A 14407-nucleotide genomic window follows, 5' to 3' on the forward strand; every position below is an offset into this window, starting at 1 on the left:
TTTATTCCAATAGTGAATAATATTTCATCTTTGATTATACTACTAGTTATTATAGAGTAAAATTCTTCATTTTTCTAAGTTGATTTTGTATCTGGCAACCTTGCAGAACTCTCAGAATTAATTCTAATAGGTATTCTGCAGACTTTAAAAGATAGGTGGTCATATCATCTGTGATTTATATTAGTTTTCTCTTCCCTTCTGTCATCACACTCATATGTTTTATTTTACTTACAGTAGGAGCAAGTACCTTTGGTACAGTGGTACAAAGCTTACCTTGCTCCCAGTCTTAAAAATATCTTAATATTCTCCATTAAGTGTACTGGTTACTGAAGGTTACCAAGCGAAGGAGATTACCATCCATTCCTAGTTTGTTAAGAGATACTCTTTTTCTTTTTCATTCTGTAAAAGTTTTGCATTTTGAAAAATTTTGTTTTGTGCATTTATTGAGTTAATTATATCGTTTCTCAATGAGCCTATTAATGTGCTTAATTATATTGGCAAATGTTTTTACGTTGAACAATCCTTGCATTCCTGGCATAAGCTCTGAATATCAAGATTATTTTAAATACACTATCTGATTTAGTAGCTGCGATAGGTTGAATTATACCCTTCCAAAATTCATATGTTGAAGTCCTAATCCCCAGGACCTCAGAATGTAACCTTTTTTGGAAATAGGGTCATTGCAGATGTAATTACTAAAGGTAAGATGAAGACCTACTCGCATAGGATGGGTCCCTGGTGTCTTTATTCCACAAAGAATGCCATGAGAAGAAACAGAGACATGAACAGAGGTAAGGCAATGTGAAGACACTGGAGAGCTTCATCCGCAAGCCTAGGGAAGCCTTGAAGCTATCAGAAGCTAGGAGACAGGCCTGGACCCTCTCCTTCCCCAGCCCCTTCAGAGGGAGCATGGCCCCGCCGACAACTTAATTTTACATTTCTGGTCTCTGGAGCTGTGAGCCACTAAAATTCTTTTGTTTTAAGCCACCCAGTTTGGGGTACTTTCTTATAGCAGCCCTAGAAAACTAATACAGCAGCTAATATTTTATTAGGATTTTTGCATCTACACATATAAATGGGCATCTACTTTTGAATTATTTTTTGGTTTGGAATAAAATTACATTAATAAAAGTTCAATAAATTAGCTGGGCAGCTTTTACTTTATTTTCTGGCAAAATATGTTCAAGATGGGAATTAACTGTTTAGAATTGTGTTAGAATTCACTGATAAAACTACTTAGGTTTAGATATTTTGGAGAGAGCTCATCAATGTCTTTAACACTTTGATCTACTCAAGTTCTTCTACTTAGGCTTCAATTGTGAATTTTTATATTTTACTGAGAATTTAGCCATTTCATTTATGCTTTCAAACAGATTTCTGATGGTTTTAGCTATGTGGGTCTCAAGCGGAGGATTGGATAGATTTGGTTTCTATTAACCCCTGCTCTTGTTTTTATTATTTTCTTTCTTTTTGCCTAATTTTTTATTCTTTTCTCTTTCCAAGTTTTTGAAGGCTTAGCTCAGATTTTAAACTGTTTTTTGATTAAATATATTTAAAGTTATACCTTTCCTTTCATATGATGCATTAGCTGGTTATTACAAATTTTGACATGAAGAGTTTTCATTATTGTTTAGTTCAATATATTTCTTTATTTCCTTCATATTTTCTTTAAGTTTCCTTTTAAATCTATATTATTTATAATCTGTATAGTACTGGGATATTTATTTCAGAACAAATGTCTTTTTTAAAATACATGTGTTATTAGTTACAATGCTCTATCTTATGATTGAGACCTAAGTTTTTTGATGTTGATCCTTTAAAGACTTATTAAGGCTTACTTTATGGCCTCACAATAGGTCTATTTTTGTGAATGTCTGTGTTCTAAAATAAGGTACATTTTCTATTTACTGGGTATAGAGACATAAAATATCTCAAAATTACTCATTATGTTGTTCATGTCTTTTCTGCCTATGCTAATAATTTTCTGTGTGATCCATCACTTTCTGAGAGGAATAATGTTGCCTTAGCTAACTAAAATTATTGATATATCTATTTTACTCTGTAGTTCTGCTAGTTGTTACTTCGTGTATCTTGATGCTTTGTTGTTAGATATATATTTTTTATGATGTCTATTTCTTCTTATTATCTTGTTATTTTTGCCAGCATACAAATTTATTCTTTATACCTTAAGATATTTTTGCCTTACATTCTTTTTAGTCAAATATTAAAGTTAGCATATCTTTCTTTTGGTTTATATTTTCTTGACAAATTCTTTTTCCATTGTTTTACTTTGAATTTTTTTGTAGTTTATTTTGTTTAAGAGAGTCTCTTGTGGACAATATATTTACAAAATATTTTTTCTATATAATCTGAGGCTCTTTGCCATTTAATTAGTGTATTAAGTCTAATAAAACAGTAGACCCGGTGTTTAGTCCCATAAAACAGTATTTTAAAACTCGGTAGATTTCTGTTTTTCCCATTTTATTTCATATTTTCTATTTAGTGTGCTTTATTTTTGCTTATTTATTCTCATTTTATACTGTCAATTTAGATAAAGTTTCTTTGGCTGATTTTAAATGTGTATTTATAGTTTTGTTCTTATGATGCTTACATTCCCACATTAATTTCCTAAATGTTAACAACTGTAATTTCCCAGCAACAAATCAGTATTATTCTATGCTCCATCATGGGGCAAATGTTTTCTTAGATTTTCAGTTCTGGGTTGTTATGGGTGTGTGTGTGTGTGTGTGTGTGTGTGTGTGTATCTAACTCTCTGTATCACTATATCTTTGTAACTATACATCTATCTAATTTCTTTTTTAGCCTTATTTTAGCCATTATTGTAGTTAAGATAAAACATGGTAAAGTTTATGGTAATATTTTAGTGCTTCTATATTTTACAAATGCTAGATTTATTTCTCTTCTTATTTTAATACTCCCAAGAGTTTTTCAGTACTTTTTTTACTATTTTTTTGTAAAAATAATGTTTAAAAAGTAAAGTACTTTACTTTTTCAGTGGTAAAAATGTTGTGGCATTGTATGTCTTCAAATGTGGTTATTACTCCCTCACATTATATTTTAGTTTATTCCATACAACATTTATAGTTCAAAGTTCTTTCCTTTCAGAATACCTTGAAAATAGTGCTTATTTGACTTGTTTTGCATCTTGTGCTACTGTTAAAAAGTTTATCGTTAATTTGGTTTTTGTTGCTATTTAAGTAAGTTCTTTCTCTCTGGAACTGTATATTTTCTCTTTGCATTTAGTATTCTAAATGTATATTTCCCTTTGCATTTACTTTAACATGCCTAGGTGTGAAACCTTTTGATATTTTTCATAATCTGTTTTAATTCTGTGAAAATTCTCTCCATAATTTTTCAACTATATCCTGCTGTCTTTTTAAATTTTTCTCTCTTTATGGTATTCCTACTACCTAGATTTTGGCACTTTTATTTCCATCTTTCATATCTCTTAGTTTTTCTTTGATATATCACTTTACTCATTTCTAAGGTCACCTAGGAGATTTTTTCTATTTAATCTTTGAATTTAGTAGTTCATTGATAAATTATACTTATTCTTCAATTTAGTCCATTTATTATGGCTGTTTACAATTTCAACCATTATATTTTCATACTAATATTTTCCATTTGGTTCACTTCTTTTCTCATTTATAAATATTTCCTCCTTGTTCTTAGGTAGATACTATCTTCATTTCCTTCTATTCTTAGGACTTTGTTTCTATGAAAAGTTCAATCTAGATAAAGAATATTGCCCTGTGCCTAATTGGAGTAAATTTTCTCTTCATTTTTGGTATTAGGACAATCAACAGTCTTTGCTTGACCTCAATGGAACTTTTGTCTGAAAATATGCATGATTGTATCAAAATGCTCATTAATTTATATTCTTTCAACAGATAGATTTCTTCTATTCAACAGAAGAAATATTTCTACTTTTTTTCCCTAAAAATTGGCACCTGGGCTAACAACTGTTGCCAATCTTCCTTTTTTTTTTTTTTTTTTTTCCTGCTTTATCTCCCCAACCCCCCCTGTACATAGTTGTATATCTTAGTTGCAGGTCCTTCTAGTTGTGGGATGTGGGATGCTGCCTCAACGTGGCCTGACCAGCGGTGCCATGTCTGCTCCCAGAATCCGAACCCTGGGCCGCTGCAGTGGAGCGCGTGAACTTAACCACTCGGCCATGGAGCCGGCCCCAGAAATATTTCTTATATCAGAGGATAATCATGCTATTATCATTATTGGCTTGTGTATAATGTTTTCTTTGATGATGATGTTTTATTTATTCGTATAATTTATTATAATCCTGTGCAGTATGTATAATAAGGTAAGAGTATAGTTTTCTTAATTGTATTACTGAACGATCTTAAAGAATTTCCTTACTCTGAAAATATCTTTAAATTTTTTAAGATTTTTTTATTGTTATGGGTTTTCAACAGATTTTGGGAGCTATGATGTGTGTTTGTATATCAATAAAATGTATATTGTGTTAGAAAACTTAATTTGTTATTCATTTTGTAATTTAATAGATATTTACTATATATTTACTATATTTGTTTTACTATATTTACTACAGATAAATACTAGATGCTAGGGATGAAAAGATAACAAAATTTTTAAAACCTAGATTCATTTACTTTTCTAGGGCATCCTTTTGCAATTCATTTGAGGTTGCAGTGAAAGCATCCGGCAGTGTAAGAGAGTAAGAGGGCTAGCTCTGAGTAGATCTAGTGGAAGGAAAATTTGCAAATTAGTTTAATGAAGTTGGTTGGGTTTAGTCGCCAGAAATCTTTCTAAGTATGATCAAATGGAGTGTCAGATAAAAAACAAATCTGACTTAGGTCAAGAGAGACTCTATTTGAAAAGATTAAGAGGAGGAGGGTGATTGCAATGGGAGAATGTGCCGACCATAAGATCTGCAAGTGTCTGGAAGAGGAGGCAGAAAAGGGCTGTTCTTTTATAAGAAGGAATAAACAGGGCTAGAAAGAATCCACTGTGGGAAGGTGAGATGAATGAGGGTGGTGCGATTATGGACAGTAGACCAGAGAATGTTTGACCCTGAGGTCAGTCTATTCTTAGGATAGGTCAGGAAGGAAGGGTTGAGTCTGCTAATCTGAGGGTGGATCAAAGTTCAGGAGCCTAGGGGAAGGAGAGAAGCTTAGCTAAAATTTGGTCAAGTCAGTGTAGCAAGTATCTTGTCCAGACAGGTCAGTGGTGAAAACAGTTCAGCTAATCATTTATGAAGCAAAGAATGGGCATTTGGAGGGTCTTTGTCTGGCCTTGTCTTGGGTAAACAAGGCCAGTGCCCTGAATCTTATCTAAGTTGTAGAGGAAGGGTGGTTCTTTGCAATAAGCCATTTCCAGAAGACAAAGGATTGGGGGATTTTTCTTAACCTTTGTTATTTTCCAGGATCACAGGGCTAGGGTAAAGTTCAACATTGTCAGGATGGTGAGGAAGATAAAGAAATTTCTGAGGAGAAATGTTTTGGCAGCTATAGAGAAAGACTGATAGAAAGCCCACAGGAAGAGGGCCAGCAAATTTAAGATTACCCAGAGTCCCTCTAAAATAAAACATAGGAAGTGCATGATTATAGTGGCAGAGACAGAATGCCTTAGTAACTGGCCAAGCAGTATTGTGTGAGGGCAGGTGGAGTGGCGATAGCCAGCATTGTCTCTTTCAGTAGGGAAAGCATGATTTCCCGGTGTAAATATTTGGAGGCTCTGTTTTCAAGGATTAGATTTCCTGCCCATCAATTCCTTCCCAATGAAACCACTGATATTGTGAGATGCTCTGGATATCAAGTGAACAGACAGGAGAAATTTCTTCTGAGGGCTGTTTAAAAGCTGGTAAAAGGAATAATCGCTCGCTCTCTTTCTTAAACAAAACTCTCTAAAATGATTAAAATGGTAAGTCTATGCATATTTACAATTACTGATTGTTAGAATTTAATGTAAGGATAAAAACTGTGCTTAACATACAAAATACCATTCTAAAACAACTGACATTAAAGCAAGAGATTTAAATGAGAAAATCCTTTCATGTGAAATACCGTAATAAAAGGCAGAAAATTTGAAGCAAATAATTTTTATACTGTTGCTTTGTCTGTAGAGATCAACTGAATCTTAAAGCACTATGTATTTTACAAATTCTAGTCTTAAAATCCAGAAAGTTGGGGCTGGCCTGGTGGCACAGCAGTTAAGTTCGCACGTTCCGCTTCTCGGTGGCCTGGGGTTCGCCGGTTCGGATCCCAGGTGTGGACGTGGCACTGCTTGGCAAAAGCCATGTGGTAGGCATCCCACATCTGAAGTAGAAGAAGATGGGCACAGATGTTAGCTCAGGGCCAGTCTTCCTCAGCAAAAAGAGGAGGATTGGCAGCAATTAGCTCAGGGCTAATCTTCCTCAAAAAAAAAAAAAAATCCAGAAAGTCTTGAGTCTGAGACTCTAATAACATTAATTGAGCAGTCAAGCTGTTTTATTCTAATCTTTCTAGTTTTACCAAAGATAATGTTACCTTAGTAACTGGATCCCAGAAGTTCTCGCTTATACTTATTTAGGCTGTGGATATCAAAGTGTTTTGTGAAATGACCAAAATAGCAGGTCTAAAAAGACATAGTGCTTATGTGTACAATCAAAATAAAAAGGGAGATAGTGTACTGTTATGATAAAAAAAAATGGGGAAAATATTGAGTAGAACTTCAAAATCTAATGTTCAAAATGAAACTTAACCAAGGTACTTTTTAAGGTCTACATATAGGGGATTCATGTCTATTCTATTTTAAATAATGCTTGTTTCAATATATGGAATTTTATTTGTCTTTAAATATATTTCTCTTAGCATAATTTATTTTCTATGTGATGATCTCATTTTAGAGAAAGGTAGCTGATCTCCCATTAAGGACACAAGATAATGAAGACAACAAGGAGAGAAATAGTTAATTGATCTTTGGATGAAGTTTTAATGAAAAATCTCAGCATCTAATTATTGAAACAGAAGCCTGCCAATGTTTAGCTCAGAATCTTATAGACGCTAATGGAAATATATTGGGATACTCACCATGCGCATTGGAAGGAGATTGCTCAGACAGTTTGAGATTTCCAATACATCGCCTTCTCTGGAGCTTTCCTCATTCTGGAGGTGCTGAGTCTTGGCGCCACCTCCAGGCTGGTTTATGGGAACAGCGGGTACATCTGCAGTACCCTGTGCCTGCACAGAATTTGGTGATATCCTGACATTGCCATGATTATTGCTCACATACTTATTGCACAATACTTAGATAGTTTACAGCTGTGGAAATGATTTTTGAATATACCTCATCCAAATCCTCTTACAGCAAAAAGTGTTATTGTCAGAATAAAATGGTTTAAATTTCATAGCTTTCAGAAAGAGTGGGCTGTATATGCCTGTTTTTCTTTCTGATTTATGGTAACCTTTATTTTGACCTCACTCTCGGCATTGGGGGAAATTTAGTCCATTTAATTTTGTTCCTCAGACCTGGTATTTCTCAGCCCTTATATATTAAGGTTTTGTCACATGTAAACTATTCTTAGGAGTTGACCACATTATCAAGTGCCCAAAGTGCTCCCCTTAGACGTTCCTCACTCCCAGTGAAGGGTGTTACAGGAGTAGCCTGGATGAGAGCCTCTGTGAGGTTGGTGGATTGGCTCCCGAGGGCTGTTAGCAGTGTGGTTAGGAGCCCCCTGCCCGTAATCATGCACTTCACATGTGCTGACTTTCTACCTCAAATGTTCTTTCCTCCTCTTGCCCTTAGCCTTGTCCACTTGGGAAATGACTACATCTGCTCTGAAGCTTTCCCCTTGAATGAAACAATCATTGCGTGCTCCATCCTTTCATTTTCAGAGGTATCCACGTCTTTGTAGGTCTCGTCTCTATCCGCAGAGCCCTGTACCCGTTCTCCCCTGCCTCTCAAAGCTGCTAAGTTCTTTGAAAGCAGGGACCATACTTATTTTTGCTTCTCCACTTCCAAAATGTGTCTGTGGAAGGAGCAAAGGATTTTTCATGAGTGTTATGAGATACGCGTCCATATTGCAAAAAAGGGAAAATAATAATAAGCAGTTGTATCCCTAGTCAGGGAATTTCAGAAAACACTAATGTTGCTATTTATGAGCAAATTATAGATGTATATTCTGTTTAACATATATCATGTGGCTTCCCCTCCTGGTAATGTGAAATGTTTCAGTTTGTGTGCTGGTTAGTTTTCTTGGCTACATTTAGATAGTATTGATCTACGAAAGCAAAGACTTTTGCAAATTACAGTCATAAAATACAATGAAGGAGAATACTATCTTACAACTGGGAGATTTAAGCAGAGAACCTTTACAATAGACACTAATTAGATCAAGAAGAGTGTGAAACATGAGCTGAGTTCTCGGAGTAGGATTTTGAAATCTTCAGTAACCATTGCAGCAGTGAAGTGCCAATAGTTGGCCACTATTTTAGAGTATTTAGCAACCTGGAGGAGTTAATGCGGGATCCAAACTTGTCTGGCGTTCTCTCATGATTAGCTTCCTGAATTACGCATTCAAAACAGCACACAGAAAGTTTGAAAGTGAAAAATGCATCTTATGTGCATTCACAAGAGAAGCCACTTTTGTTCTTTTTACTTCACCCAGTTTACCTTTCTAGAACTAAACCTAATGATTAGACTTCATTATTTTAGCATTATCTCTGATCTCTTGGTGAACAACTTGATTTTTAAGTGATTTATGACTTATATTAATGCGAACTATGTTTTAATCAATTTTCAGGTTTTTTTTTTTCTTTTAACCTTGAAAGAATTCCAGGAAAATTTGATTTTAAATGTACTCATAAGGATAAAAATGAAATTCAGAATCAGCTATTTTATAGATTTTAATATTCACACCTTGTATAGTTTTTTAGTCTTAAGAATATAATTTATTTTTTTTTAATAAGACCTTGGGCAAGAGGTTGCAAAGCAAGAAACTGCTGTTCATTAAAAAGCCACTCTAAACTTCTGAACTAGATTATAAATATCATTGGATTTTCTTTGGTAAATCAGTTTACAAACCTAGATATGCTAGGTTTATTTAAAAAAAAAGATTGTTTTCTCCAAACTTTTTTTTAAATTAGGTCTATAACAGGTTAAGTTTATAAAGTAAATTAATGCCAAATGGCCTCACAGTGTTTTGTCAATGTGGTTATTGATTTTTAAATAAAATTTGGCATTAACATAATTCATCTAATGACATCTACCTTTAATGCTTATAATATATTTTAAAATTTTTGTTTAGAGATTTAAAACTCCTCCTAGTTGGCTTTAAACTTGGGGTGATAATGTTTTCAACAAATTTTGAATACATTATGAATTTTTTTCTTGATCATATTTAAATATTCCATTTGTATTTTTGAACATAGTCAAAAGTGAGGGAAGAAAATTTTGTAATTCACAGGACATCAATTAGATTACTAAGAAGCGTCTTAGCTTAATAGTGGGGGGAAATTAAAGCTAGAAAAAAATGCTGCTTTAGCCCCACTTAACAAATCTTAAAAACAAGACCCAAAAGCCTCTATTGTCTTCAGCTTGAAATAGTCCGTATGCCAGAGTGGCGCATCTTGGGGCAGCCTACCCTGAACCCCATCAGTATGTAGCCAGTGAAGCAATGTTTATGAAAAGTTTATCCAAAAGGAAAGATTTATGTTATACTATATATTGAGATAAAGTAGGTTTACATAGAACTTTTATTTCTTAACTTACTAACATATGAAACTGATTTCAATATATATCTTATCTCAACTATAAAGTGTGTTAAAAATTTATTATTAATACATTAAACAAGTATACAGTATAATGAATGCCAACCTAGCATCATGCCCTGTATTCTACACATGGGCATAGTGAACAGAGCAGTAGTATCTGCTTATTTTCTAGTGTGGAAGTAAGATCAGTTTTACAAAGAAGAGGAGTAGATTCCATAGGATCAAATAAATAGGCTAAAGATTGGTGTTTGGAAAGTGAAATTATGTTTTTTTATTTATATTATGAGAACAGCTTATCTGATAGTTGTTGACATTTATATCTATGCAAAAAATATCCTTCTGGAGCCAGCCCTGATGGCCTAGCAGTTAAAGTTTGGCGTGCTCTGCTTTGGCGGCCTGGGTTCATTTCCCAGGTGCTGAACCACACCCCTTATCTGTCAGTAGTCATGCTGTGGTGGTGGCTCACAGAGAAGAATCAGAAGAACTTAGAACTATACAGCTTTGGGGTGAAAAAAGGAAGAAAAAAAAAGCAGACAGATTGGCAACAGATGTTACCTTAGGGTGAGTCTTCCCCTGCCAAAAAAAAAATAAAAATCCTTCTGGTGTTTTAGAGTCATAGAATTGTAGTATCCATTTTATACTCTACTTATTTATCCTGCTGAACTTTATATAATTATGCTACAGTTTTTTCTTCTCATCTTTATGTTCTCAAAGAGTTCTTATATTCTTACTTTGAAAGACACTATTACTTAATTTTATGAAATTGAAAACAATATGGTATTACACTCCTTCTTTGTGTTTCACAATCTGCTATTGTTGAAAATGTCTACCTGATAGTGATGAAATTTGGGTAGTGAAGAGGCATACTGAATTCGATCTGCTTACTAGTAGACTTGGTGGTCAGTTTGGTTAGTTTCTTTTCCCAGAGAAGTTGAATCTTACTTCTGGATACATCGTGTTTCTTTTCTGCTAGTCGTTGTTGATCTTATTCCTCCAGGATATGATCAGTCAATAACCATATCTATTAGGTTCTAGGTGAAAAGTAACTTTTGGGAAGATAACGGTATATATTTTGTCCTTACTCTATTCCCTTGCATCTTGCAGAGTACCTGGCACTGGTGATCAATAAATAATTTCTGAATGAATGACTAAATTAATTGTAGAAAATAAAGTCATTTCAATCATTACTTCTATAATAATATCTTTCATATTATAGAAAACAAACTATATTATATTGTTAATACATGACATAATTACTTTGTATTTTAATTCTTAAAATATGTTCTCTACCTATCGTATTAATGGCATATCATAAGAAGAATAAAATATGAGGTGAGAAGATGAATAAAGTATGAGGTGAAAAAGTGACATTATTGTGTCATTATCTAAGTCTATAAAGTAGTACCTAGTAATAATATTTTATAATTCAGTTAACTGTTTTATTCTTTAAGAGTAGAAATGCAGGGACAGAGATACCAGTAATTTCACTGCAATAATGACTTTATGATAAAGATTAATCTCACTGCTGTGTTTTCATTGCTTTGTAGATTTACAGAGAATGTTATGGACTGAATGTTTGTGTCCCCTCAAAGTTCTTATGTTGAAATCCTAACCCCCCAAAGTGGTATTTGGAGATGGGGCATTTTGGAGGTAATTAGGTTTAGAGGAGGTTATGGATGTGGGCCCTCCTTCGTGGGATTAGTGTCCATATAAAAAGAAGAGACAAGCGTGCCCCCTCTCTGCTAAGTGAGGACATGGCCAGAAGGTGGCTATTTACAAGCTAGGAAGAGGGCCCCCACTAGAATCTGACCATGCTAGCCCTCTGATCTCACACTTCTAGCCTCCAGAACTGTGAGTTATAAATATCTGTTGTTAAGCCACCCTGTCTCTGGTATTTTGTTATGGCAGTCCAAGCAAATTAAGGCTGAAATTGATACTGAGAAGTAGGGTGCTGCTGTACCAAATACCTAAAAATGCAGAAGTGGCTTTGGGACTCGGTAATGGGGAGAAACTGGAAGAATTTTGAGGTGCCTGTTAAAAGAAGCTGAGATTGCTGTGAAGGTACTGCTAAAGGCAATTCTGGTGAGGGTTCAGAAAGGAAAGAGGAGAGATGGAGGGAAAGCTGCCATCTTCTTAGTGAATACAGGAATAATCATGAACAGAATGTTGGTAGATATGTGGATGGTAAAGGCCATTCTGATGAGGTCTCAGGTAGAAATGTAGAACATGGTATTGGACAATGGAGGAGAAGTGATTCTTGTTATAAAGTGGCAAAGAACTTGGCTGAATTGTATTTGTATTCTGGTGTTTTCTGGAGGGTAGAACTTGTGATCGATGAAACTGGATATTTAGCTGAGGAGATTCCTAAGCCAAGTTTTGAAGGAGTAATTTGGTTCCTTCTAAGTGATTGTAGTAAAATGAGGAGGAAATGAATTGAAGGAGGAATTGTTAAGCAAAAAGGACACAGTACTTAAAGATTTGGAAAATTTTCAGCCTGTGCATATGGCAGAGAACACTAAGGAGGTGGCCAAATAACCCTTTGACAAGGAGATTAGTATGAGTGTGAACCACAGACCTAATCAGCTATGCTAGTGGAAACATTGCCAGTTTGAACTGAAGAGGACAGAGGCCGGATGAAATGAAGGAAAGCTGTTAGACTTCTCAGATTCCAGTGGAACAGGATCATAAAGCTATTTGGCTGCAAACACACACTTTTTTTATTAAAGACGAGGGATGAATGATCCCGAGGGTAATTCAGAGATCATTAGGGCTGCCTCCTTGTTTTCAAAGTGGGGTGCCATCACCTTGGTTTCAGTGGACCAGGCAACCTCTGCCCAGAGTATCGTGGGGCACAGGGCCGCCCGGCAGAGCCCAGTGGGGAAGTACAACCCTCACTTGTCATAATCAAAAAGACTTCTGTTTATCTACTACTGTTGTTAATGATAACCCAAAACTTTATCACCCCTCTTACCAACAAACTCAAGGAAAAATATTAATCTTCTGTCTCCTTAAGTTTGCAGATAAATATAATTAATGATAGATGTGTAATAGGAAAAAGATAAGAAAATTAAGGAACTTTGGAGGAATTGCATTTGAGATATTGTTCTTATTGCTGTGCCACTGATAATATTGAGTATTTATGTTTATTCTTACTCAGCATCCTTTGGGACATTTCAGAATATTGTTTGTAAATAGTAAAAAGTTTAAAAAGACTTTGTGATTAAAATTCATTTGCATAAAAGAGATTGGTCAGTATTCTTTCACTTATGCTTTAATATTTTGTTGTTTTTATAGGATATAAAGTGTGATTGAACCAAACATTTATTTGGCTAATCCTCATCATGAACCGTGCTTTTAGCAGGAAGAAAGGTAAGTGTGCCATTTGAAGGACCTGGGAGTCAATTCAATATTACTGTGAAAATCAAGCAGAAATGTTAAGAAATCATTTCTTCCTATTATCAAACCACCTGGCACAGGAATGAAGTTATAATAGAGCAACACAAATCTGCAAACATTGCTAGTTAAGCTTATTTGATGTCATCCTAATGAAAGAGTGAAGCTGTTTAATACGTGTAGTTCTGAATACATGTTTCTGTGGTGTGAAAATGCAAAAAAGAAGGTCATCTGAAAATAGTCCTAACCTCACCTCATGTAGCCATATAATACGAAATTTCCTGGGCTGCATAAGGTTACCATAATTTAAATTCACTCGTGTGTATGTGTCTGTGTGTGTGCTTCACTTTTTATTGAATAATATGTGAGCACTGATGATAGGGGAATTGATGGCAATGAGGCCAAAATAAGTTTGTTATTACTTTTAAGGCAGGAATTTAAAGTAAATATAAGTATAATATAGCATAATTATCAGTATAGGAATGAAAGAAACATCTAGTTACACGTTATTTTTTTAAGGGACAGGAAAACATGGTATTTGACAAAATATTTCATGATACACTCATAGGAAAGATAGAAAAACTTGATAGTTTTATCTAGTCCCATGAAGTTAAAATAATGTAAACTTGTCTTTCTGGAAGGAATTCTCTAGTGGTGGGCACAGGGCTCTCTCCTGTTTAACATGTTGTCAATGAATTGGGAGAGAATACTCAATACTGCTCAAGTTCACAGGTGATTGAAAAAAGAAAGAGATAACTGATGTGGTAGGATTACAGATAAGTGGGGGGAAATGACCAGTTAGGTCATATTCCACACTATAAACTTAATAAGATATTGTAAATTGCCAAAAAGAGGTCCAGAAAATCTAACACTTTTATTGTTATTTATATACTGTTATTATTTGGAAGATGTACCTTAAGTGCTGTGTAGGTAAAAAATGGCTGAAGAATAAAGTCAACAGTGTGATTATCAAAGGTTCCAATTAGTTTTCTAATGTATGAGTAAGGACCAGTCTGGAATCAGTGAATAGAATGTTCTCTTCTATTTTATGTAGTCAGGCACAGTATGTTTTTTCTTTAAAGGATTAGTTGACAGATTGTAACATGCCTTGTTAAGAAAGGCTGGGATGACTTCAGGACTTTCAACCATGCAAAAGCAAGCATGGCGAAGACCCCTTGGTAGGGTAATGAGAGTGGTCTTTCAGTGTTTGAAGGGCTGTCATTTGGTCATGGGACTAAGTTTAATAAAGGACGAATAAGTGTAAA

General features: G+C 34.6%; 1 protein-coding gene across 9 annotated transcripts in view; it reads left to right on the plus strand.

Moving 5' to 3' along the window:
- The window catches only part of GULP1 (GULP PTB domain containing engulfment adaptor 1), a 271062-nt gene that overhangs the window by 141304 nt on the left and 115351 nt on the right, over positions 1-14407 (plus strand). For all 9 annotated transcript variants that reach the window (XM_070508229.1, XM_070508227.1, XM_070508230.1 and 6 more), the window contains one exon: positions 13044-13118. In XM_070508229.1, coding sequence (XP_070364330.1) covers positions 13091-13118 — 28 coding nt within the window. In that variant the 5' untranslated portion in view covers positions 13044-13090. The remainder of the gene's footprint in view (positions 1-13043; positions 13119-14407) is intronic.

Source organism: Equus asinus, chromosome 4 (assembly GCF_041296235.1).
Source record: "Equus asinus isolate D_3611 breed Donkey chromosome 4, EquAss-T2T_v2, whole genome shotgun sequence".
In the NCBI taxonomy this organism is placed as follows: Eukaryota; Metazoa; Chordata; class Mammalia; order Perissodactyla; family Equidae; genus Equus; species Equus asinus.